General features: G+C 37.3%; 1 protein-coding gene across 2 annotated transcripts in view; it reads left to right on the forward strand.

Moving 5' to 3' along the window:
- Positions 1-8,542: 8,542 nt before the first annotated feature.
- The window catches only part of Sol1, a 718,219-nt gene continuing 702,321 nt past the window's right edge, over positions 8,543-24,440 (forward strand). The window contains exon 1 of one of the 2 annotated variants that reach the window (XM_076539295.1): positions 8,543-9,007. In XM_076539295.1, coding sequence (XP_076395410.1) covers positions 9,005-9,007 — 3 coding nt within the window. In that variant the 5' untranslated portion in view covers positions 8,543-9,004. The remainder of the gene's footprint in view (positions 9,008-24,440) is intronic. The other variant, XM_076539296.1, reaches the window with a different exon arrangement.

Genomic DNA, 24,440 nt, shown 5'->3' on the forward strand with positions numbered 1-24,440 from the left:
CAAGCTTCCAAATTCTCAAGCTTCCAAATTCCCAAACCCCAAAATTCTCAACCCCCAACCCCTCAACTCGTTAAATTCTCAAGCTCCCAATTACTCAAGCTCCCAAATTCTCAAGCTCCCAAATACTCAAGCTCCCAAATTCTCAAGCTCCCAAATTCTCAACCCCCTAAATTCTCAAACTTCCAAATTCCCAAACCCCCAAATTCTCAAACCCCCAAATTCTCAACCCCTCAACCCCTGAACTCGTCAAATTCTCAAGCTCCCAAATTCTCAACCCCCCAAACTCTCAACCCTCCAAATTCCCAAGCTCCCAAATTCTCAAGCTTCCAAATTCCCAAACCCCAAAATTCTCAACCTCTCAACCCCTCAACTCGTTAAATTCTCAAGCTCCCAATTACTCAAGCTCCCAAATTCTCAAGCTCCCAAATACTCAAGCTCCCAAATTCTCAAGCTCCCAAATTCTCAACCCCCTAAATTCTCAAACTTCCAAATTCCCAAACCCCCAAATTCTCAACCCCTCAACCCCTGAACTCGTCAAATTCTCAAGCTCCCAAATTCTCAACCCCCCAAACTCTCAACCCTCCAAATTATCAACCCCCGAAACTCTCAACCCTCCAAATTCTCAACCCTCCAAATTCTCAACCCCCCAATATCGTCCTCTATATTCACCCTGATTTTCTCTACCGAACTTTTCTCCCCAAATCATCGGCTGCTCAACAATTATTGCACGGTCCGCTCGGCGGATAAGCGAGTTTCCGAAACGCTTCATCGTAATTATTTCATCGTTGGAACTTTATACGGCCACACGCGTACGCCGGCAGCTTTGTTAAACTGAGAATCGTTAAGAAAGCTAATTTTCCGCTTAAAACCATTGTGTGATACGGTGCTTTGCCGGCTTAAACGTCGCCATCGTTCTCCGTTAGGTGAACTTTGTGTCGTGAAAGGGAAAAAGGATTACCGTTCGTAATAAACTTTGTAGATATCCTACAAAAGACGCAAAGATACTGACGTTCAATATTTAAAGATATTTTACGTCGCCATCTTAAATTGTCTTCTGTTGTCTGCTGTTCGGTCGTTGTCGATTTTGTGAGCTTCAATATTTCGGTACTGGGACAATAAAATGTATTTTGGTACAATATTTTGTTATAGTTGTATTATAAAATATTGTATTATTTAATTAGTTTAGTAAAATAAGTATTGAGTTACATTTTTTAATTTTGTTTAAAAAATTACATATGTTACATATGCATATACATTGTATATGTTAATATACATATGTTACGTATGTTATATTTTTTGATTCAATGTTAAATTTATGTGAGAATGTTACATATTTTTAAATTTACATAATTGAGTATGTAGTATGTAATATTATTCAACTCATGTGTGATAACATATGTTATATTGTTTAACTCATATGATAAAATATATATTATATTGTATGACACATGTGATGAAACATATGTGATATTATATTGTTCAACACATATGATAAAATATATTATATATTTGTTAAACAACTCATGTGATGAAACATATGTTATATTATATTGTTCAACACGTATGATGAAATATATATTATAATGTACTATACAACTTATGTAATAAAATGATATATTATATGATATATATATATTATACATTATATGATATATAATTTTATTTCAACTCATATGTGCTACATAACAGATGTTATTAAAATACACACCATATGTTTTGTCCAAATTGAAGAGTTGCAATTAAAATTAAAATACATAACCTATAATCGCCATAATTAAATTTCAACATAACCTATAAACCATCGCCATATTTAAATTTCAATATAACCTACAAACCATCGTCATAATTAAATTTCAAGAAAGTCTTAATGAATTGCAACGAAGAATTGATTGAAAGAAAGTATTCTTATCGTCTGTTTAATGTACTCGTGTATTATGCAAACAGCTACTAAATCATTTACTGCGCTTAGGGAAAAAATGAGTCTTTTATGGAGCCCTGATAAGCTCGACGTATAGTCAAACAAAATTTATTCTCTGTCAAAGAGAATATCGTATGTCTGATAAAACAGAAGAGAATTTGAGCACCGAGCGTCTGCGGTTTCGAGGAGCGATAAATTTTGAAAAGTATCGTTAGCGACGTAAAAAGAATGGCTGCTGGAAATAAAACTAAGAGATCCAATTTGGTGAATAAGAGAATATGTCATCCGTGAACAGACGATGCGAGATAGCGTTCGTCTTGATAACAAGCTAGAAATTGAATTTGATTGGGAAATTTTAAACTGCGATCAATAACGAGATTGCCAGATAACCATCTGCGATTTTGCTCTAATCAAAATAAGCTGTAGTCCATGTGACATTAGGAGGAGTTTAAGTCATCATTTTGCCGGTTTCAAATTTGTTAAAAAATAACAAGCCTTCGAAGTTTGCAATTTTTCATTTTTGCGAAAATAGGCTTGGTAATTCTACGCGTGGTAATTCAACGCTTGGTAACTCGACGCGTGGTTATTCAACGCTTGGTAATTCTACGCGTGGTATTTCTACGCGTGGTAATTCTACGCGTGGTAATTCTACGCGTGGTAATTCGACGCGTGGTAATGCTCAACGCTTAGTAATTCTACGCGTAGTAATTCAACGCTTGGTAATTCTACGCGTGGTAATTCTACGCGTGGTAATTCGACGCGTGGTAATACTCAACGCTTGATAATTCTACGCGCGGTAATTCGATGCGTGGTAATGCCCAATGCTTAGTAATTCGACGCGTGGTAATTCGACGCGTGGTAATTCTACGCGTGGTAATTCGACGCGTGGTAATTCGACGCGTGGTAATACTCAACACTTGGTATTTCTACGCGTGGTAATTCTACGCGTGGTAATTCTACGCGTGGTAATTCGACGCGTGGTAATGCTCAACGCTTAGTAATTCTACGCGTGGTAATTCGACGCGTGGTAATGCCCAACGCTTGGTAATTCTACGCGTGGTAATTCGACGCGTGGTAATACTCAACACTTGGTAATTCTACGCGTGGTAATTCGACGCGTGGTAACTCAACGCGTGGTAATTCAGCGCTTGGTAATCCGACGCGTGGTAATTCGATGCGTGGTAATTCGACGCGTGGTAATTTAACGCTTGGTATTTCGACGCGTGGTAATTCAACGCATGGTAACTCGACGCGTGGTAATTCAACGCTTGGTAATTCTACGCGTGGTAATTCGACGCGTGGTAATACTCAACACTTGGTAATTCTACGCGTGGTAATTCGACGCGTGGTAACTCAACGCGTGATAATTCTACGCTTGGTAATCCGACGCGTGGTAATTCGATGCGTGGTAATACTCAACGCTTGATAATTCTACGCGCGGTAATTCGATGCGTGGTAATGCCCAATGCTTAGTAATTCGACGCGTGGTAATTCGACGCGTGGTAATTCTACGCGTGGTAATTCGACGCGTGGTAATTCGACGCGTGGTAATACTCAACACTTGGTAATTCTACGCGTGGTAATTCGACGCGTGGTAACTCAACGCGTGATAATTCTACGCTTGGTAATCCGACGCGTGGTAATTCGATGCGTGGTAATTCGACGCGTGGTGATTTAACGCTTGGTATTTCGACGCGTGGTAATTCGACGCGTTCTAAATTTGACGCGTGGTAATTCGACGCGTAGTAACTCAACGCATGATAATTCAACACTTGGTAATTCTACGCGTGGTCATTTCAAATCGATCACTTTTGGACTAATCCTACTCTAATCAAAATATGTTGTAGTCCATGTGAAATTAGGAGGGGTTTAAGTCATCATTTTGCCGGTTTCGAATTTGTTAAAAAATAACAAGCCTTCAAAGTTTGCAATTTTTCATTTTTGCGAAAATAGGCTTCACTCACGAATTTTTTTCTTAGAAACTACTCAACCGATTTAGCTAAATTCTGTTTTGTTTTATTCACGAAGGATTGGACTATTTTAAAATATTTTTTTTAATTCCGTCCATTTGTTATGAAATATCGAAAAATTCAAACAGTGATTTGATACCAGATCATATTTCTCAGTAATGAAATTTACAATGAATTATACATTTCCATTCTGTCGTTTCGTTTTAATGTACCTTTTAATATTAACCTTGATTGCCTCATTCTGGAAAAACATAAAACGAAACAATGATCCACCGTATTTAAGCTGAACATTTCAGTCGAAATCGGGTTACACGAATCAAAAAATCAAAATGAAAGGAATTCTGTTCCCAATAAAAAGGAAACAGGTTGTTGTAAACATATTTCCGGTGGAGAGATTCGGATTCGAACAATCATGCATTGATCGTACGGTGAAGTACAAAAATGTAGCTGTTGATGTTTTGCGGTCAATAAAAATGAATCCTCGTTACAACGGTGCTTGTTCGATTAACGCTAATTAGGAGACCGTTAATTATGCCGGAGTAAGTGCTTGTACTTACATTGTACTGCTATGCATTGAACAAGCTGTACAGGGGAGGTACAAGTACACTGAATTAAATATATGTAGGATGACTGCGTTAAATTATGAACTTGACAGAGATTCAGATAGTGATGGCATTTTGGAGAAAAAGAAAAGTATCGAGATGCGAGTGTTGAAGAGCTTAATGTTTCCTGTATAATTTTTATTTCTTTTCATAGTTTCAAGTTTTCAATTTTTAATGTTCAGTTTTTAGTTTTTGTTTGATTAACTTTTAAACTTTTGGATTGTTAGATTCGTCAAGATGTTAATTTTTCAATTTTCCAATTCCATAATTTACAATTTTCAATTTTTCAAGTTTCAATTCTACAATTTTCAATTCTTCAATTTTCAGTCGTTCAAGTTTTAATTTTTCAACTTTCAACTCTTCAACTTTCAATTCTTCAACTTTCAATTCTTCAACTTTCAACTCTTCAATTTTCAACTCTTGAACTTTCAACTCTTCAATTTTCAGTTCTTCAACTTTCAATTCTTCAATTTTCAGTTTTTCGTGTTTCAATTCTTCAAGCTCCAATTCTGCAATTTCCAATTCTTTAAGTTCTCTTTCTGCAACTTTCAATTCTTCAATTTTCAGTTTTTCGTGTTCCAATTCTTCAAGTTCCCTTTCTGCAATTTTCAATTCTCAAAGTTCCCTTTCTGCAACTTACAATTCTTCAAGTTTCCTTTTTGCAATTTTCAATTCTTTATGTTCCAACTCCACAATTTTCAATTCTTCAACTTTCAAGTCTGCAATTATTCTATTCTTCAATTATTCCATTCTTCAATTCTTCAACTCTTTAGTATTGCAATTAATTCTTGAACTTCTCAGTACTTTAATCAATTCTTTCATTTTTCAATTCGTCCATCCTTCCATTTTTCAATTCTTCAATTATTCTATTCTTCAATACTTGAATTTTAGAATATTTTAAGTCTTCAATTCTCTAATTCTTGAATACTTCAATTGTTTAATTAAGTTTCAAACTCTATGAGTTCTTAAATTTTCAATTTTTCAATTCTTCCATTCTTCAATTCTTCAATACTTGAATTCTAGAATATTTTAAGTCTTCAATTCTTTAATTCTTGAATACTTCAATTGTTTAATTAAGTTTCAAACTCTATGAGTTCTTAAATTTTCAATTCTTCAATTCTTCAATTCTTCAATTCTTCAATTCCTCAATACTTCAATTCTTCAATTCTTCAATTCTTCAATTCTTCAATTCCTCAATACTTCAATTCTTCAAGTTTCAATTCTACAATTTTCAATTCATTACATTACAATTCTACAGCTCGTTATTTTTATAATTTTCAATTCTTGATCGTTCCCACAGAAATTCAAACTACCGATTTCTTCGACTAAAAAAAATAATCGTACCGCAGTAATTCCCAAGGGAGTTAAGTGCGCCACAAGGGTTAATTACCGACAAGATATATCCAATAACGAGCGATTTCATTGTTCAGCAAACCGATTGTCTCTTTCTCCGTAGCTCTCACGCGGCTCGCACTCGAACCAGCCATTTACATTATTCGTAACCCGGATTTATGCACCTAAAGCAACAGTGTCTTGGCAAAAGTCAAAGTTACCGTGCACAATAATGTAACCCGTTGTATCGCAACAATTACTACACAAAGCGGAATTAGTTCTCACCGTGGTAGGATTATCCTGCGGGTTATACGATTCCAAGCGATCGCTGCAGAATTACCATTGCATCGAGAACGATACCGTGCCAAGCCTGTTAATCACGAAAGCTTGTTGTTTCTCGTGTGCTCATTATACTTCGCGGGTCACGAGCCTTCCATTCAACGAAGTAAAATTATCATCGATCACCCAATAGCATTGCGATTCCATTATCGGCATCTGTGCTCACCCCGATCGGACTAACCTTCCTTGTTACCAGCCGTTCCTCTATTTAGTACGTAATCCTGCGATTATTCTACTTTGAGAACGCCAGCGTCTCCTCTAAGAAGACGCATCGTTCATTGTGAATCAACCGGTGAAATAATGCGATTTATTCAAGGAAACAAATTTATACGGTTGACATTGTTATTAGTCGAGATGACGGGATATTTAGATTGTTGCTTTGCGAGGTTTTTGTTCTTTTAACGGTTGAGGGGAGATTGCGGGATTTGGGGACTTTGGGACGTGGACATTTTTGTAGGATTTGGGGAATTTCGGAGGTGGACATTTGTGCAAGATTTGGGGGAATTTGGGAACTTGGAGATTTGCGAAGTTTGGGAAATTTAGGGACTTGGAAATTTGCACAATTTGGGAAATCTAGGGATTTGGAAATTTAGAGATTTGGAATTGTGTAACATTTAGGAAATTTAGGGATTTTGCGAAGATTGCAAAATTTGGGAAATTTAGAGATTTGAAAATCAGTAAAATTCAGGAAATCCAGGGACTTATGAGCTTGTAATGTTAGGAGAAATCTAGGGGAATTTGGAGATTTATAAAATTTTTGAAATTTAGGGATTTTTCAAAAATTGCGAAATTTGGAAAATTTAGGAATTTAGAAATTTTGTAAAAATTAGGCAAATGTAGGGAGTTAGGAATTTGTAAATTAGGTAAATCTAGGGGCATGGAAATGTGCAAAATTAGGAAAATCTAGGGAATTAGCTTCTTGCAAAACTTGGGAAATCTAGGGATATAGAAACGTGAAAAATTGGGGAAATCTAGGGAATTGGAACCTTGCCAAATTTGGGAAATCTAGGGACTTGGAACCTTGCGAAATTTGGGAAATCTAGGGACTTGGAACCTTGCGAAATTTGGGAAATCTAGGGAATTGGATCCCTGCAAAATTTGGGAAATCTAGGGACATGGAACCTTGCAAAATTTGGGAAATCTAGGGACTTGGAACCTTGCGAAATTTGGGAACTCTAGGAATTTGAAACCTTGCAAAATTTGGGAAATCCAGGGACTTGGATCCTTGGGAAATTTGGAAAATCTAGGGACATGGAACCTTGCAAAATTTGGGAAATCTAGGGACTTTGAACCTTGCAAAATTACAAAATTCCAAAATTCCCAAATTCCCAAATTCCCAAATTCCCAAATTCCCAAATTCCCAAATCCCAAAATTCCCAAATCCCAAAATTCCCAAATCCCAAAATTCCCAAATCCCAAAATTCCCAAATCCCAAAATTCCCAAATCCCAAAATTCCCAAATCCCAAAATTCCCAAATCCCAAAATTCCCAAATCCCAAAATTCCCAAATCCCAAAATTCCCAAATCCCAAAATTCCCAAATCCCAAAATTCCCAAATCCCAAAATTCCCAAATCCCAAAATTCCCAAATCCCAAAATTCCCAAATCCCAAAATTCCCAAACCCCAAAATTCCCAAATCCCAAAATTCCCAAATCCCAAAATTCCCTATTCCCAAAATTCCCAAATCCCAATAACTCCAAATCCCAATATCCCCAAATCCCAAAATCCCCAAATCCCAATATCCCCAAATCCCAATATCCCCAAATCCCAATATCCCCAAATCCCAATATCCCCAAATCCCAATATCCCCAAATCCCAATATCCCCAAATCCCAATATCACCAAATCCCAATATCCCCAAATCCCAATATCCCCAAATCCCAATATCCCCAAATCCCAATATCCCCAAATCCCAATATCCCCAAATCCCAATATCCCCAAATCCCAATATCCCCAAATCCCAATATTCCCAAATCTCAAAATCCCAAAATCCCAAAATCCCAAAATCCCAAAATCCCAAAATCCCAAAATCCCAAAATCCCAAAATCCCAAAATCCCAAAATCCCAAAATCCCAAAATCCCAAAATCCCAAAATCCCAAAATCCCCAAATCCTATAAATCCCCATAACCCCAAATCCCCCCAAAAATTAATCTTAAAAAAGAACTGCCTACAGCCCAAAAAAAAGTGAACCATCGTTGCAAAACGTTGAAGCAGACGATAGTCGCACATCCGTTTGCGAAATCGTGGCGGAATAAACTGGCCGGCGCGTTGCGTCGATCCGCATGAAATCTCGTGTCTCGTGGCGCGACGCTGAAAGGCGCAGGCGTCGCGACGTCCGGTGGCGGCAAGCGGACTCCAATTTCCTTTTAGTGTCGCGTCAACTGCCGCTGGAGAGTCGTGTGCACCCTCGTTGGCTCCAACAACCCCGATCCGGTCACGTTCGTGCCGTCTCTTCTTCACGGATCCTCGCGTTATATCGCACCCTCCCGATTTAACGAGCAAACACTTCCCTTCCCGTTCGACAAATTACAGTGTTGTCCCGTGTTGACTCACCGAAGTGACGAGTGTGTCCGTTTTGTTCGTTCGGTGTAGTTTTTTTCATAGTGTTCAGAGTGTGTGTGTCTGTGCATGTGTGTGCCGATTCGATCGGAGCATCACTGAGCTCGGCACTTTGAGAAGGTCTGATGCGACGAGCAAAAGGGCAATTTGAGAAAGTGTGTCGATTATGAATTGGTGTAAAGTGCTGGCTGTTGTACGCGAAGCGGAGACGAAGGACGGCTGGAAAGAAGGGATGCTCGTTGGAGAAGGGGCCGAAGCATGAGGGACGTCGCATCTTTAACGTAATGGTGAGTACCGAATGTTCTTTTCCGTCTGACCTGCTACTTGGAAATCTCGAGGATGATTTAAGGATTTTTCGACTTTATGTGGGAGAATGGTCGAATTTTGGGTTTTGGAGTGTGAGGAGGTTTTAGGGGTTGAACAGCTGGGAAGTGAAAGTTCAAGTATTAGGGAAAGATTTTCGAATTTCAAGTATTAGGCTGGTCAGATATTTGAATTTCAAGGGTTAGAGTAGCTAGGTATTCGAAATTTAAGTATTAGAGTAGTCACGTATACGAATTTCAAGTATTAGAGCAGTCAAATAAGTCGAATTTCAAGTATTTGAGTAGTCAAATAAATGGAATTTCAAGCATTAGACTAGTGAGATATCCGAATTCCAAGTGTTAGAGTAGCAAGGTATTCGAATTTCAAGTGTCAGAGTAGTCAATCATTCGAATTTTAAGTATTAGAGTAGACAAGTATTCGAATTTTAAGTATTAGAGTAGTCAAATAAATGGAATTTCAAGCATTAGACTAGTGAGATATCCGAATTCCAAGTATTAGAATAGCAAGGTATTCGAATTTCAAGTGTCAGAGTAGTCAATAATTCGAATTTCAAGTATTAGTGTAGGCAAGTATTCGAATTTCAAGTTTCAGAATAGTCACATATTCGAGTTTCAAGTATTTGAGTAGTCAAACATTCGAATTTCAAGTATTTGAGTAATCAAACACTTAAATTTCATGTATTAGAGTAGTCAAACATTTGAATTTCAAGTACTAGAATAGTCACACATTCGAATTTCAAGTATTAGAGTAGTCAATCATTCGAACTTCAAGTATTTGAGTAATCAAACACTCAAATTTCTAGTATTAGAGTAGTCAGACATTTGAATTTCAAGTACTAGAATAGTCACACATTCGAATTTCAAGTATTAAAGTAGTCAATCATTCGAATTTCAAGTATTTCAGTAATCAAACACTCAAATCTCAAGTATTAGAGTAGTCAGACGTTTGAATTTCAAGTACTAGAATAGTCACATATTCGAATTTCAAGTATTAGAGTAGTCAATCATTCGAATTTCAAGTATGAAAGTAGTCAGGTATTCGAATTTCAAGTATTAGAGTAGTCAATCATTCGAACTTCAAGTATTTGAGTAATCAAACACTCAAATCTCAAGTGTTAGAGTAATCAGACATTTGAATTTCAAGTACTAGAATAGCCACATATTCGAATATTAAGTATTAGAGTAGTCAATCATTCGAATTTCAAGTATGAAAGTAGTCATGTATTCGAATTTCAAGTATTAGAGTAGTCAGATAATAGAATTTCAAGTATTCAGATACAGAAATATCTGAATTTAAACTATTAGAATACTCAGGCATTTGAATTTCAAGTATTGAAACGCTCAAATATTCGACTCTCAAGCATTCGAATACTGGAATACGTAAATCTTTTGTATCTTTCCCTCAATTCCCACATTTCCCATACTCACATGTTCTCAAATTCCCAAATCCCCAAATCTCCAAAACCTCAATTCTACCAAACAATCTACCTATCCATCTCATTATACAACACCTCATCCCATATTATACTCCCCAATATCTCCCCCCACCCACCAAAAGTCTCATTCCCTCATAAAAGAGCTCATTTAGAATGATCTAACAGTCCATACGACGTGTGTACATACTCGTCGATGGTTTTCGTTAGACGCGTTTCGTTCTAGCTCTCGCCAGGGCCGACACACTGCGAACGCGTAATAAATCTTTCAGGAAAAGTGGTGCTTCTGCCTGCTATACCGTTTCCGAACGAGATGCGTTATGTATGGATAAAAAATAACGATGCATTTTTGTCCCGTGTACGTGCATTCCCATGTACGATTCGTAACGCACTCGCGCCATCCAAATTTTCCTGTATTCATAACCGTAAAGTGTATAAAATATCGCGGTTAAAAAAAACAAATCGTCGAATCAACATCTGGACGGTTGTACCAATGTTATAGTTTTTTATTTTCAACTCTGGTGCTTCCCTTTCAAATATTTAGGTTGGCCACCTCGTATATTCTGCATTCGACGTTGATTGTCCATAAATGAAATCAACTTTTTCCATTTCTTTTGCCTCTGACTACGAACTTTCTGAGTAATTGCGAAATTTTTTTTCGACGATGCTCCGTAATGGACGTTATCGTTGTTTCGTGTGATTCATAGAAACTGGTTCTACGGGTTTTCCGGACCAAGTTTTTTCTGGACGTTTGATACACGGTTGGAAATAATGTTTGTCGGGTTATTGATACAGGTTCGAGTACAGGGTTTGAAAATGTATGAGAATTTTGGGATTTGGGAGATTTGGGATTTGGGATATGTGGGATTTGGAATATGTGGGGTTTGCCATGTGTGGGATTTGGGATATGTGGGATTTGTCATATGTGGGATTTGTCATATGTGGGAATTGGAATATGTGGGATTTGTCATATGTGGGAATTGTAATATGTGGGGTTTGCCATATGTGAGATTTGGGATATGTGGAACTTGGGATATGTGGGACTTGTCATATGTGGGATTTGTCATATGTGGGATTTGTCATATGTGGGAATTGGAATATGTGGGATTTGTCATGTGTGGGAATTGGAATATGTAGGATTTGTCATGTGTGGGATTTGGGATATGTGGAACTTGGGATATGTGGGATTTGTCAAATGTAGGAATTGGAATATGTGGGATTTGTCATGTGTGGGAATTGGAATATGTGGGATTTGTCATGTGTGGGAATTGGAATATGTGGGATTTGTCATGTGTGGGAATTGTAATATGTGGGGTTTGCCATGTGTGGAATTTGGGATATATGGGATTTGTCATATGTGGGAATTGTAATATGTGGGGTCTGCCATGTGTGGGATTTGGGATACGTGGAACTTGGGATATGTGGGATTTGTCATATGTGGGAATTGGAAAATGTGAGATTTGTCATGTGTGGGAATTGGAATATGTGGGGTTTGCCATATGTGGAATTTGGGATACGTGGAACTTGGGATATGTGGGATCTGTCACATGTGGGATTTGGGAATTTTGGGATCTGCGAATTTTGGAATTTAAGAATTCCTGAATTTGGAGACATGAATTTGAGATTTTGAGGAATTTGGAATTTTCATGTGCAAGAACTCACAAATCTAAAAATTGACAAAACTCAAATCCTCAGCTCCAAAACTCCCCAAACAAAGAAACCCAAACTCAAAATTTCAAAATCTCCAAAAAAATTCCAGACTACCAAACCTCCAAAAGACGTAAAAACACCGGCAAGACAATATCTAAAGCCCACCTCAAATATCTGAGAAACACTGAAACCTAAGCTTATCGTAGCTCTACTCGACCTTTCGATTCGTCGAAAGGTATACCGTCTTCCCGAAAGATACGAACATATCGAGCAATCAAGCACGCGCCGAGGCGTTAGAGGCGCAATTTACATAGGTGAGTAGTAGGTGTCGGTTGTAGGTCAGACACAATGGCGTCCACGATTTTCGAGTCTATATTATCTCACTTTACGTCGGTTGCGCATCGATGACCCGCCAGTCGAGTAATCTGGATTGATCGTGCCAACTGTTTAATCGCTTTATCCTAACTGCACAATGGAAGAATGATGCGCGGGAAACTGGGCACGGTTGGCCCGGCAATTAGCTTAAATATCGCTTACATCGACGTTAATCGATGTATGTATTGCTGATTCGAAAGCAATTACGCGTGTGTATTAGCCGTGGCCATCTCTAAGCAACCACGTTGTTGCTCGAAAATGGTTAATTCCAAACAAATCGTTACGCTATTAATCGGCACAACAGCCGATGATACGCGGATGAATATTCGATCGCCTAAACCGTTCGCTAAAATTTAATGGCTGGAATAATGCGATTTTAAATTACGCTTGGGGGTTTTGTTCTATTTTGGGGGATTGTGGTCATGGAATATCTGGTCAATATTCACATTGTGGAGTTTTTTTGGATTTAGTTTGTATTTTCTTTAGGTGGAGATGGATTTGGTAATTTGGGTATTGATTTAGGTGGTAGGAGGATTTAGAGGGATGTTAGGTTAAGTTGTCAGGGATGTTAGGTTAAGTTGTCAGATCTGAAATTCTCAAATTCCCAAATTTCCAAATTTCCAAATTTCCAAATTCTCAAATTCCCAAATTCCCAAATTCCCAAATCCCTAAATTTCCCAATCCCTAAATTTCCCAATCCCTAAATTCCCAAATCCCTAAATTTCCAAATCTCCAATTTCCCAATCCCTAAATTCCCAAATCCCTAAATTCCCAAATCTCCAAACCCCCAACTCTCCAAGTTTTAAAATTCTCAAATTTCCAAGTGTTCAAATTCCCAAATCTCCAAATTCCCAAATCCCTAATTTCCCAAATCTCCAAATTTTCAAATTTCTAAGTTCCCAAATCCTCCAAATTCTCCAAATTCTCCAAATCCCCCATATCCCCTAAATCCCCCAAATCCCCCAAATCCCCAAAATTCCATAAATTCCCCAAATCTCCCAGATTCCACAATCTAAAAACTTTCTTTCTAAATTTCACCCCAAGTACTAACAACAAATTTTACAATCCCTTAAAACTTCATAAGAATTTAAAGCATCCCAACATCAAAACCAACAGACAATTCCATCAAACCCAAAAAGATATTCCCAGACCATGCTGATTACCCGAACGCTTCCAATATCGTAAACCACAAAGGGTTGAAATATTCGAAGGCAGCATCTCCACGATCTTCAGTCGGCCACAATAACCGTCATAAATCTCCCGTAATTTTTCCCCGGAGGTGTTGCAATATTCTCGCACGTTTTCGACGATACTCGCAAGCGTCCGCGATAAAGTTCCAGCGAACAGGCGTCCGCAATCAAAGACGGTCAAACCAATGATTAACTGCGACCGACTGCTGAACTAATTACAAACTTGATCGATTTTTCACCGTTCCTTACCCGTGTCTCTCGTTTCCCAAAGATTTATCTTCGTCTTCGTGAAAAATCATTTCGAAAACGTCGAACGTTTCTGGTTTCATTTGAGAACTGCGTCGCTGCGTCAGCGGTTCACGATATAAGTGAACTGTGTCTGGGTAATGAATTTCGATTTGTAGGAGTGGATTTTTGTAGGTAGACTTTTGTGGCATTGAGGAGGGGAAATAGGTTCTTTTGTATTGGAGGTGAAAATTTGGGGAGGTGGGAGTTTGGGGAGTTGGGAATTTGGGGAGTTGGGAATTTGGGGAGATGGGAAGTTGAGGAGTTGGGAATTTGGGGAGTTGGGGGTTTGGAGATTTGGGAATTTAAGGATTTGGGAATTTAGGGATTTGTGAATTTAGAGATTTGGGAATTTAGGGATTTGGGAATTTAGAGATTTGTGAGTTTAGGGGTTTGAAAACATGGAGATTTGAGGAGTTGAAGATATGGCGATCTAGGGATCTGGAGATTTGAACAATTCATCTTACTATGGTTCTTTCAAACTTGATTAGTAACATGAACGAAAACCCGTATTCCAAAAAAGTTGATGCCCCCTGTAATCAACGACCCAACAACACTCAGAATTGTTTCAACAAAAGCGAGAGAGATTTTCGCAATTTTTTTTGTTGACGTTGCAATGATTTATTCGGAACATCGGTACGTGACAAGAGTTAGCATTCGCGGACGTGCGTGTCGAGTGCAGGAAGTTCCTCGATGGTTCCCGCCTTGGAAATTGATTTCCCGTGTCGCGGACGGCCATTTTTGTGCGCGAGTGTTTCATTATCTCCCTCGGTACCGGTATTCTTCATTAAATGCCAAATACCGAGCCGTTGTAACCGGATCGATGGAAAAACCTGATGTTTCCCGGTGTTGGCCTAGCCGAGTTTCGAGCTGAGCGAATTTCCGAGTCGTTTTTCTGCCCACGTTGCAGCTCTGCTATTATAAACATGCAGACTGGGAAAACGTTACATAATGCGATCGAATTGGCTCAGGTTCGAGGCCATGCACCGATCGGAGACTCGCTGGCGATCATTTCCATGTACGGATTGGATTAAACCGTTTGGGAGGAGAGGGCAAATTGCTACTGTATGCGAAGCACCTTCCATTTTTTCGGGATTGCGCTTTTGTTTATTGATACGATTATTCTGTCGATTATTGCGTTCATAGGATTTATACTGGCCTTTGATAATTTTTCATTCTGTTAATTTTCACGATATCCATATTTTTTAATCTGGGTCATATCATACTTTTAAAGAGGGATAGACTTTTTATTAATTTTCATATTATTGTAAGTAACGTGTATCAATAATGTATATAAATGTGTATGAATAATGTATAATGCATATAAATGAATATGAATAATGTATAATGCATATAAATGTATATTAATAATTTATAATGTATATAAATATTAATAAATACTAATAGAAGGGTCAGGTAGAGGTAATCTACATATCGTTTTTATTTATAACGCTACAACATTATTTTTTATTTTAATCTTTCATATTTAAATGTACAGATTGTATTATTTAAGTGGTATGGAACAAGTGACTGTATTTCTCTGCTATATTTGTAGCTAACATGATTTTGAATAAAATTTCCCTTTGCGAAAATGGGATTCGACGCTTCGTTTTCGAATTATTAAGGAAAAACGCGGACCAATTAGAGCGCGAAGATTATGCATGCGTCGACGCTAGGCTCGAAGCTGCGCTCTCGCATCTGCGCACGCGCCCCGCCTCTAGGCTCGAAGCTGCGCTCTCGCGTCTGCGCACGCGCCCCGCCTCTAGGCTCAAAGCTGCGCTCTCGCGTCTGCGCACGCGTAATCCTCGCGCTCTGATTTCCTACGCCCCTATTTCCACGCGTTGAATCTCCACGCGGCGTAATTCCACGCGTTATATTCCCTACGCTTCCCTATTTCCACGCGTCGTAATTCCACGCGTTATATTCTCTACTCCCCCATTTCCACGCGTTGTAATTTTACGCTTTATATTCTCTACACTCCGTATTTCCACGCGTCATATCCCCTACGCTCCGTATTTCCACGCGTTGAATCTCCACGCGGCGTAATTCCACGCGTTATATTCCCTACGCTCCCCTATTTCCACGCGTCGTAATTCCACGCGTTATATTCTCTACTCCCCCATTTCCACGCGTTGTAATTTTACGCTTTATATTCTCTACACTCCGTATTTCCACGCGTCATATCCCCTACGCCCCGTATTTCCACGCGTTGAATCTCCACGCGGCGTAATTCCACGCGTTATATTCCCTACGCTCCCCTATTTCCACGCGTCGTAATTCCACGCGTTATATTCTCTACTCCCCCATTTCTACGTGTCCGCGTTTTTCCTTAATAATTCAAAAACGAAGCTTCGCACCCCATTTCCGCAAAGGGAAATCTTATTCAGAATCTCGTCAGCTACCCACTATTTCAATGACCTACACTAGTTGTGACACCCTGTATAAATGTACAATTAGTATATAAATAGCACAGCTTACAATTTCTCTTTTTTATATAAAAAAAGTAATATTGCAATTGACTGTTCCATCAAACAGCAAAACATCGAGTGACGTTTTTGTATTAACGAGCATTACAGTAGAGGAATTATGGATTTAACTTTGACCCGGACAAATTTGACTATGTCATGGTACTTCACCCTTTGATAGCCACACATTTCATGGAATCTATGACTCTTGAAATTTGATGCTCCCTGTTATACCTAACGAGGGATTATTAATGGAGTTATGTTTGAAAGTTTCTTGATGCTTGATATCTAATGAACCTTATAAAACTTTATATGAGTGTGCACACATTATTTGCCCAGTATATTCATCAAAAACTATTTATGCACTTAACATATTTAATATTAAAATTTGTACACATGTACCTCATTAAAATAAGAATTTTTAATATATTAATATATTAATTAATATATATTAATATTAATATATTAATTAATTAATATAAAATAAAATTAATTTAAAAATTAATAATTTTAGAACCTTGCCTAAAAGAAAACTTACACAGAAATGAAATTAATCTTCCTCACGAAGTTATTGTAAAATTTCAGATAAGTGGAACGTTGTCCAGATTTTCGTTACAAACAGCCGTCGGGTGATTGTCCAATTAAAGCAACCGTCCCCTACATGGAAACACCATTATTCAGTACATTTAATCGTTGAATTGTATGTTGGTATTACGTATTACAATTACGAAATTAATAACACTCATTAATTTTTGCTACACGTATCAGAAATAAATTTCCTGCAAATGGTAACACGTTGGCGATCGCATCGAAAATGGTCATCTGCATATTGTAATAAAGATTATTATGAATATGTTCATTTAATTTTGCGATTTTATTAATTGCGTTATTAAGTTGGCGCATGTAAAATGTCGAAGACGGAAAATGGAATTTTACACGGTATTTAGAAGAGTAAAATATTGCGTTGCAGTATTTTTGTTGGGTTAGTGGGAAGTTTGGGGGGAGTGGGTCTTGGGAATTTTGGGGGGAGTTTTCGAATTTGGGGATTTGGGATTTGAGGATTTGGGATTTGGGGATTTGGGGATTTATGATTCGGGGATTTGTGATTTGGGGATTTGGGGATTTGGGGATTTGGGGATTTGGGATTTGGGGATTCGGGATTTGAGAATTTGGGGATTTGGGGATTTGGAGATTTAAGGATTTCGGGATTTACAAGGCTGGAACTCTAGGGATTTTGGGATTTTTAGGTTTGGGTGTTTAGGGATTATGGGATTTGAAAGTTTGGGAATTTAGGGGGTTTGGGATTTGCAAGTGTGGAAGTCTAAGGATTTCAGGATTTTCAAGTTTGGAAGTCTAGGAATTTCAGGATTTCCAAGTTTGGGAATCTAGAGATTTTGAGAGTCGAAAGTTTGGGAATTTAACAATGTAGAGATTTAGAGATATGGGTATTTGTATATTTAGGAATTTGAAAATTTGAAGATTTGGAAATCTTGGAATTTTGGGATTTGGGCTAAGGGAGATAAGTCCCTAGATTTCCAAATAAATACCGAAATCCCTAGACTTCCAAATAAATCCCGAAATCCCTAGGTTTCCAAACTTGTAAATCCCCAAATCCCAAAATCCCAAAATCCCCTTCACAACTTTCCACACTCAAATTCACCAAAGTACAAAAATTCCCACCCATATAAAATCACACCACAAACTAGTACATCGAGTATGCACACGTCCACTAATTAAAGCAGAAACTAATAAAAACAGAATAAAATATGCGAATATCGAGTAATAATTAATTGCGTAAAGTTTCGACATGGCCGCGTATTAAACAAGCCATACATGGTTTTCATAATTAAAATATTAAAACGTATGCAACACGATTCAGCTAATACATCATCGGTCCAGCTGCGAGTTTGGTAACGACCTTGCATCAAAGGTGCGCTGTGACACTATTAATTTACAAACACCGTTTATTTTAAACATGTTCCAGCGATTGTAAATGTATCGAACTCCGACCAGCTATTCAAAATGAATTGACATAGCTTTGTTTGACGAGCTGTGAAAATCACTAAACATTTTAATATGAGGTTGTGTGCAAAACGGGGCATTTCGAAACATCGAATATACGATTTGGGGCTCGTGCAAATTCCTGTATACATAAATTGCAAAATTTGAATACATACAAATTTGATCGAACTTGTAAAAATTAGATTCTTGATAAATTCTAAAAGTGTTGTCAATTCAAGAACATAACAGACGGCTTGAAGACATGAATAGCTTCAAAGTAAAAAATTTGAATGTTCCTTCACTTCATATCGAGACGTATTCCACGAATTTCTGAACGGTCCAACATGAACGACGCCCTGAACAAAGTACGTTTGAATGCGTCACAGCACAATTCGATTCCGTATGCATGCCTCAAAACGGTTGTAAGCGCGTGCATTTACGATGATCGCACGTGCTGCAACACGGAAGTACCAGCACCAGAGGTGTACGTTTTCTTGGCAATCCGAAAGGCTGGTGGAGCCGAGAAGAAGTCATAAACCCCTACCTACCACTGTGCTCGGCTTCAAACGCTCGATAAATAAAGCTGCCACAGTAGCGTAAATTTCGGCTCAAGCTGAGTTATACGGGCGCAACGAGTGTATCGTCAGGAGTTAAAAGTCAGCCAGAAACTGTTCGCTTCGAGCACTTTTCTTGTAAAACCTTTCGAAGAAATTCGACCACGATGTTGTGCCGGTCTCCATTAACGCGTAATTCATTTGCCCATAATTAATCCTTGAAAGCTTTCTGCTTTTCGGTGATTGCTGGATTTGTAAGTTTAGATCGCTATGGGAACGTTCTTGATGTTTCAATTTAATTTCAATTTAATTGTCAAATATAATTACCTTTATAATTATTATCGATGTAATTAATCGATCATATTTATCTATCAATCATCAATCAAACGTCAATGAATATGACTATCAATCATATCTATGTATCAATCATCGATCAGCTATCGATTAATATTCGATAAGATTTTAGAATTTTAGGACTTCTAGTATTTAGGATATCAACATCTCAGGACTTCAATTTTAGGGTTTGATTTTTTAATGTTTCAACTTTTCAATTCTTCAGTTCTTCAATTTTTTAACTTTTCAATTCTTCACTTTTTCTCAAATTTTCAATTCTTCCATTCTATCATTATTCAATTCTTCAATTCTTCCATTCTAATATTATTCCATTCTTCAACTCTTAAGCACTTCAATTAATTCTTCAACTCCTCAGTACTTTAATTAATTCTTTGATTTTTTAATTCATCCATTCTTCTATTTTTCAATTTTTCAATTATTCTATTCTTTAGAACTGAATTTTTGAATACTTCAAGTCTTCAGTTGTTTAATTATTGAATGCTTCCATTGTTTAATTAAGTCTCCAACTCTTTGAGTCCTTAAATGTTCAGTTCATCAATTCTTGCATTCTATCGTTATTCAATTATTCAATTATTCAATTATTCAATTATTCAATTATTCAATTATTCAATTATTCAATTATTCAATTATTCAATTATTCAATTATTCAATCATTCAATCATTCAATCATTCAATCATTCAATCATTCAATCATTCAATCATTCAATCATTCAATCATTCAATCATTCAATCATTCAATTATTCAATCATTCAATCATTCAATCATTTAATCATTCAATTATTCAATTATTTAATTATTCCATTATTTAATTCTTCCATTCTATCATTATTCAATTCTTCAATTCTTCATATGGGCAATTATATAAATAATTGAATTTTCGAATTTCAAAAGTCGAACCAAAATTCTCAAGGTACAAACACATGCAAATAATTACGTAAAACAGTTTCATCAAAGCACAAGCGTATGTATCACTAAAATGTGAACGTGACTGGCAATTAAAGCTTCCAATTAGGTCATAATACGTCCACGTCAGTCTTCCTTAGTTTACACAAGCAGATATATCTACATTGTCCAGAGGAGTGTCCCAAGTTACATTGTTTGACAGTGTCGCCGAGGGATCCGTTACTTCGAGGGCGTGTTAGAACTACGATCACGTGCACGAAGATGAGTCGAGCAATTATGTTTGTAAGACTGTGTGCGTCAGTATCGGGAAACTACGAAAACCATCCCCGTCATGCTTCATGTATCGACCACACTGTCCGAGCCGCAAATTAACCTTGTGACGCTATAATTTAGAAGCGTACCACTTTTATGGCCCGTTAGAAAGCATTATTGCTCATGGAAAACGGATATATCGTGCATTATGATACCTACGTAAACGTTGTTCCTGAATATTCCACGGATAACGCGATCCAAAGTTTTTATAACGCTTTTGATACACTTTTTTAATTATAGTAGTTCGTGATGGGAAATTTGACGGTAGTTGTAATCTTTTAATTTAAGTTGGTTTAGTGTGGAAGGGGTTTAATAGGGTGATGAGAATGGGCGGAAATTTTGAATTCGGAAATTTGGAAATTTTGGAATTTTGGAATTTTGGAATTTTGGAATTTTGGAATTTTGGAAATTCGGAAATTTGGAAATGTTGGAATTCTGGAAATTTTTGAATTTTTGAATTTTTGAATTTTGGAATTTTGGAAATTTTGGAATATGGGATTCTGGAATTCTGAAACATTAGAATTTTAAAATGTTGAAATTTTGAAATCTTGAAATTTGGAAATTTCAGAATTTAATAAATGTTAACTTTATCTACTACTAAAAATTTTGAAACCAGTTAAATAAAATCTCCGCGATCACCCCCCTAACATCACACTTAAACTTAAACGATTATTCACCCCAACATCAGAAATATTCGTCAAAATGTAGTCGTAAAAACGTAAAGCTCGCCCATAACATGCAGAATATTCTTCCCGGTAATGGTCCGATTTCCCACGAATCTTTTACGATTCCATGAAATTTTCAACGATCTTTTAAAAACGCGATGCCCACAAAAAAGACCATTACATCGCTGTTTACGTATGTTGTATCTCTGTGCAATAAACAACGGTTCCTTTACATTCGTGGATTCGCAACAGTGTCTGAGTTCGGGCGCATAAACAAAACGGGCCGATTTTCCCGTAATTTTCCCGGACCTCGTTGCAGTTAGCTGACGAGCACGTTTCCCGTGGCGGAGCTTCATAAAACACTACGCTTTGTCGTTAAACGAACGAACACACACGTGGTCGCTTTAACTCTACGTATACTGCCAGCTAGCGGCTTAAGTTCGACAATCAAAGGAATTTTTTCGCGGGCTCGGAAGAAACGCGTGTGCAGAGGAAAGCGGAAGCTCGTTTGGAAAACACGGTAAAAACAACCGATAAAAGCTTCCTATGGGAAACAAGTAGCTACTAGCGAGAGGATCCTTCTTTGACTCGATGACTGACATCATGGTTGATCGCGTATATTGACCACTATGACGTGAAGATGTTTCTGCAAATTTTATGAGACTGGTAGTTTGATTTGTGGAAGACTCTCGTTATATTGCAGATTGTGTAGGTTCGTTTTTATGTGGAATTTTATGTAGGATCATGCATAATATAATCATATTGGTACTATAAATCGAATATTATTGAGGGATTTATCTGGAGTTTGATTTGTGGGAGACTTTCGATATATTGCAGATTCAAGACATGATCGCGTGAAATTTTCTGTAGGATTTATGTATACTATAATCATAGTTGATACTATAAATCGAATGCTAGTCAGGTATATATAGGTTGTTTACTCGGAGTTTGATTTTTGGAAGACTCTCGTTATATTGCAGATTCAACATGTTTCGTTTCACGTGGAATTTTACGTAGGATCGTGCACACTATTGTCATAGTTGATAGTATAAAGCAAATACTACTGAGGTGGGCTGCTGAGGTAGGTTGTAGAAGACTTTCGTTATATTGCCGATTTAACACATTCCGTTTCACGTGGAATTTTACGCAGGATCGTGCACACTATTGTCATAGTTGATAGTATAAATCAAATACTACTGAGGTGGGCTGCTGAGGTAGGTTGTAGAAGACTTTCGTTATATTGCCGATTTAACACATTCCGTGTCACGTGGAATTTTACGTAGGATCGTGCACACTATAATCATAGTTGATAGTATAAATCAAATACTACTGAGGTGGGCTGCTGAGGTAGGTTGTAGAAGACTTTCGTTATATTGCCGATTTAATATCTTCCTTGTATAAAAGTTCACATAGAACTATAGTCACCACAATTCGTAGATATTGTAAATGGAATCTCATTGAGCAAATTTTCTTTACTTGAATTCGATCTGCAGAAGACTTTCGTTATATTGCCGATTTAATATCTTCCTTGTATAAAAGTTCACATAGAACTATAGTCACCACAATTTATAGATATTGTAAATGGGATCTCATTGAGCAAATTTTCTTTACTTGAATTCGATCTGCAGAAGACTTTCGTTATATTGCCGATTTAATATGTTCCTTATATGAAAGTTTAAATAGAACTATAGTCATCACAATTCATAGATATTGTAAATGGGATCTCATTGAACAAATTTTTTTACTGCAATTTGATCTGCAGAAGACTTTCGTTATATTGCATATTAACCCTTTCACAAGTAATTTTACATAACATCGTATATAACATAATCATACATGTTAGATGCCATAAACTGAATGTTATTGAGGTTTACACAATTTTGTTTCACCGGAGCTTCATTTATAGAAGACTCTCGTTATATTGCATATTAAAGACGTTCTTTTTTACATGAAATGTTATGTAGGACCATGTATATCATCATCATGGTATCATCACGTATTAGACCAGATTTTAAAAACCTGTACATACTATATTGCCCCGCGGCAATATACCAAGAGCCTGCCATACTTAAACGTACAAACGTTACTATTATTATTAAACTATTTTTAGCAGTTGTATAACGAAATAAAGATAATGCCAGTATAATAGAACGGATACTTTAACTACGCTTTAAGAACCCATGCCATATACCACAACAGTATAACGAAATAATGGTAATGGCAGTATACCAGCGGATACTTAAAAATCTCCCCCAAGTACCTACCAAACAATTAGTACCAAAACGATATCCCGAATGGAATTATACACCAAGTTAAAATTTACGCTAATAAGACACGCAACCCCCGAATGGCAAGTAACCATTAATTCTAATTCGGACAGGCAAACTTACACGTAAACCCGTCGATCGATCCGAGTTTAAACGTTCGTTCCATTCAACGCCGGTAAATATCGTGACTATCGAGACGATGAAACGTTTTTTTCCTTCGCTCTATCTCTTTTTTTTTTATTTTCTTTTTAGACCGGTCCGAACGGATACTCGCGCCCCACCCCGTGTTCTCTCCCTTTCAACGCGGTTCACTTTTATCGGCTGGCCATTTTGCAAATAACACGTTCCACGGCCGACTATTGGCGGAGTTATAATGTCTAAGTAACCGCCGGAAATCACGGAAGCTTTATTGAACCCGTTGGACTATCTGTGCCGTGGATTAGGCCGGGTCAAAGGGAAGGTTTTAATTTCCTTTTCCCCGTCCTTTTTCGCTGCGATCCTGTTAAATCCCCACCCCACTCGCTCCGGGCCGTTCCTTTTTAAAATTCTCTGCGTTTATAGACGAAATGAAACTTCGATGATGAAACGATTTTCGCACCGAGGACAATCTTTTTTAGCGAAATTCTGGAAATATTTCGGGGTGGTATTTTAGGGAGACAGAAAGAAATTCGAGAGGGTACAATTTTTTTATATTCTCAAATTTTCTTTGATTTTCAAATATAACTGTATTAATTTTTTTTAAATATAATTGAATTTCAAGTAAACTAACAAGGAATAATTTCATTCTAAATTATTGTCCATTTAATTTTAATTGCCTCGTCTATTTAATTTTGAAGGAATATTTATTCGACTAAAAGTATGTCGATTTTAAAAGATTATTTCATTGGAGATTGACATCGCTTTTGTTATAATCTTTATATCCGTTCTTCATCGAAGTCTCCC

This window comes from Megachile rotundata, chromosome 13, assembly GCF_050947335.1.
Source record: "Megachile rotundata isolate GNS110a chromosome 13, iyMegRotu1, whole genome shotgun sequence".
NCBI lineage: Eukaryota > Metazoa > Arthropoda > Insecta > Hymenoptera > Megachilidae > Megachile > Megachile rotundata.